A 3,544-nucleotide genomic window follows, 5' to 3' on the forward strand; every position below is an offset into this window, starting at 1 on the left:
GATCATTAATTATCAGTTTCGCTGCCAGCTTGAACTTAAGGTGAGAGATTTTCCTACTTGCAGGCGCATCCACAAAGGCTGCTACTATTACCACTCTCGGGTTTGGGAAAAACCTCAATGGGAGTGTTTGGAAACCAAGCCACACAGTAAACCTCAGGAATGTTACACTGAGAGCCAGAATCGGGGAATCAGAGATTCCTCTCATTATGATTTGGTCACGATCCAGTGGAAGATGGAGAAACCACTGACTTCATGCTAAGGTGTGGCCTTGGAAGCAGCTTAGCCACTTAGTAGTTGTTGACCTTGGCCAAGTTAGGCCCTCTGAGCTTCAGAATCCTCTTCCATAAAACTGACAAAATGACCCCTATTTCATAAAGTCTTCCTGAGAGTTCTATTAGGTAGCATATGTAAAGCACCTACCCTTCTACGGTAAGGAGCTTAAAAACTAGAAGATAACGTCATCTCTTGTTTCACTTCTTCCGATTGTCACTGTCATCATTATTATTAGCAAATATTATCTTTGTATTTCATCTTCCCATCTAGAAAATGGAGATGTGGTCATGACGAGTGAATGTGACGAGGGCTGTGCAAGTGATTTATAAGTTGTGCAGCTCCCTAAAGATGTGTAGTTATGGTATTTTCATTATTTCTTTTATAAAGTAGTTTTCAAGAAAACTCTAAGGAGATGTTCATAATGAAGCCCAAAGGCTGCAGGCAGTTTTGAGCGGGGTATGTGAAGACAGAGTCAATATTAGCCCAACAGTAGTGTCTGGTCCAACAGATAAGGAAAGAAAACTCTATTTGGCAAAGTAGGTGATGAATGCGCATCAAATCATCTTTGGGAGAGAGGCTGGTCCCTCAAGGGTAGGTGATGGGAATGGGAAGAGAGTCTCTGCATTTTTGACAAGTAAGAAATTAGCTTTGGCTCCTTGGTTTGGGATCTGGAGAGTTGTGATGGCTTCTCCGCCCCTTCTCTTCCTGTCTGACTTTAACACAAAGCCTGGCTTTGTCACACGGGACAACCTGCTTCTCTCACATGTTCTTGCTTCCCTACTGGATGGAGGAAGGAAAACAAAAGAGCAGCCAAAGGAAGATGCTCGAGCCAGTCTGATACTTCCGCTGCTCTCCTCGGAGTCAGAATGGATACAATGGGAACTCTTGATTCTCTCACAGTTGCTCAGGCTCTTAGGAAATACTTTCCTTATCATCTTAGAACAAGTTTAGACTGTTAAAAAAAAAGTCAACTTTGCTCTTAATTGCTTGAAATTCTTGTCTTCAAGGTTTTCTGACATACTAGAGCAACGGTTCTCAACCTGTTGGCCGCGACCCACAGGAACTGTATTAAAGGGTTGCAGCATTAGGAAGGTTGACAGCCACTGTACTAGAGGCTACAACGTAGGATCAGCAGAAATCTTACCAAATAATAAGTTCAAAATTTTTCCCATAAGCTGATGTGTTCCAAGAAATCTACTGAGACCCATAAAATATTCTTTGTTTGGGATCCAGAGGGTGTCCAGGCGATTATCATCTTGAGATGGATAATACAGGCGCAAGAAGGTGCCCTGTGGAGGAAAGAAATTAATGCACTTTTAGTAAAGTTTCCTCTTAAACATATTCCAGAAGCTGCTTTGCATATTTTAATAAAAATAGTTTATAAGTGAATTAATTGGACCAAAGTAAAGAAGTGAAGAAGGACTATCCTAGCAAATGACTTCATACAAAGCAATAGAAACAGCAAACAGAATTATTCCCAAGTGAGGGCAAGGTCACATTCCAACACCTTCTAGTGTAGCAGTTCTCAACCTGTGGGTTGTGACACTGTATTAAAGGGTCACAGCATTGGGAAGGTTGAGAACCACTGTTCTAGGGGGACATAGCAACAGTCCATAGTAGACCTTAAGAATAAGTTGTATTGATCAAAGCTTTACCTCTTTAGTGTGATCAAACATCAAGTCGGTACAACCAACAGAATAAGACCCATCTCCTTTGGGGATTTGACTTTGGCAATAGTTGGCTGTAGCCATCAAGGCTTGTGTTTTATTGATCCATGCTGAAAAACAGTAAAAATATTCTCTCATTTGTCATCCATCACACCCCAGACTTTGTGATGCAAAGGAATTCCAAGGGATTCAAGTTACTGCCCATCATTCCTGGCCTCCTTCATTTCTAAATCTAACTAGAAAAATACAAAAATACTTCCTGAGGGCCTGCTGAGTGCAAAGGATTGTGGGGGGAGGGGACTGGAAGGTAAAGAGCTAGAGGCAGAGTAGCCCTTTTTTCGAGAAGCTTAGGACTATTGCCTCCTAGTCCTGACAGCCTTGCCCTCAACTTCTACCTAGGGTACTAAAGATGACTTCCCAAATCTGTCTTTTCCAAACATAAACTTTATCTCACGTTTCAGATTTATATTAACAACTTCTTATTGGACATTTCTGCCTGATGTCCCTCCCGTAGAAACGTCAAAGCCAAAGTTCTAAACTAAAGGTAAATGGCCACTTCCGAACGCTCCCTCCTCATCCTCCATCCACACAGCCTACAACTCCAGAAACCCCCATCTCCTGGGTCCCACGCCAGACACCTGGGCATTATTCTACTCTCCTACCTTGCTCACGATTCCCTACCTTCAACCAAGTCTCAATTTCTAATGTTTGTTTTTAGCTGAGAATTATCTCCCCGATTTATCTCTGACCCTATAGCTCAAATGTCTCATTTTTGAGACTTTCTGTTGCTTGACCAGGCAGTTGCTGCCTCTCCTAAGTGTCCTTTCTACTTTGGTTCTTGGCCCCTTCAAACACATCCGTGACACAGCTCCTCCTGTGACTGAAAGCACACATCTCACTGGGAAATTCACAAAATCCTTCAATGGCTTCCTATCACCACCTGGTTTTTCTTGAAGGAGGATGTGTTGGAATCTTCATGGAGGGCAGTTTGTAGGGGACAGTTAAGCCTACACTTGGCTTCCTAAGCAAACACTCTGCTACTTGAGGCACAAATGCGGCCTATCCCTCTAGTGTCCTGGGGATGGAAACATGTTGAGGTTCAGAGGTGTGCAAGTTAAATCCCAAATTCCTGGGCACTGTAGGAAAGACCTCCCATGACCAGGGGACCCACTGTCTCAGACTTTCTCTGCCCCTTCCCCTGCAGGGATCCCCCTTCCTGTGCTGCAACATTCCTGAGCTCCCATGGGGCTGTGTGATGCTTCTTCACCTTTGTAACTGCTGCTGCTTGTGCTTAGAATCCCCTTGGCCAACTACTATTCAACCTGTAACACCTTGATAGAACGCTTGTCTTCTCTGAAGCCTTCCCCGATTCCCCAGATAAATGTAATTGTTTCATCCTCAGTAGCACACGGATTCCCTATATATAAATTTTAATTATTCTTCTTATGACATTATATTAAAATTATGTGTCCGCATGCTGCCTCCTACACTAGGCTATTTCTTAAAAGCTGTCTTTTTACCCTCCAGTCTTTACAGAGTGTTTCGCACCTGGTCAGTGCTCAATAAATATTTGTGAAAATGAGCTGAAGTAAAGTGAACTGCCC

At 43.0% G+C, this 3,544-nt stretch overlaps 1 protein-coding gene across 3 annotated transcripts in view; it reads right to left on the bottom strand.

Annotated features, from left to right (window-relative positions):
- The window catches only part of PLA2G7 (phospholipase A2 group VII), a 31,122-nt gene that overhangs the window by 10,796 nt on the left and 16,782 nt on the right, over positions 1 to 3,544 (bottom strand). For all 3 annotated transcript variants that reach the window (XM_023512920.1, XM_003789247.3, XM_012804639.2), the window contains 2 exons: positions 1,929 to 2,050; positions 1,418 to 1,562 (listed from right to left, as the gene is read on the bottom strand). In XM_023512920.1, coding sequence (XP_023368688.1) covers positions 1,418 to 1,562; positions 1,929 to 2,050 — 267 coding nt within the window. The remainder of the gene's footprint in view (positions 1 to 1,417; positions 1,563 to 1,928; positions 2,051 to 3,544) is intronic.

The sequence above is a fragment of the Otolemur garnettii genome, unplaced genomic scaffold, assembly GCF_000181295.1.
Source record: "Otolemur garnettii isolate 467f Iridium unplaced genomic scaffold, OtoGar3 scaffold00031, whole genome shotgun sequence".
NCBI classification, from domain to species: Eukaryota; Metazoa; Chordata; class Mammalia; order Primates; family Galagidae; genus Otolemur; species Otolemur garnettii.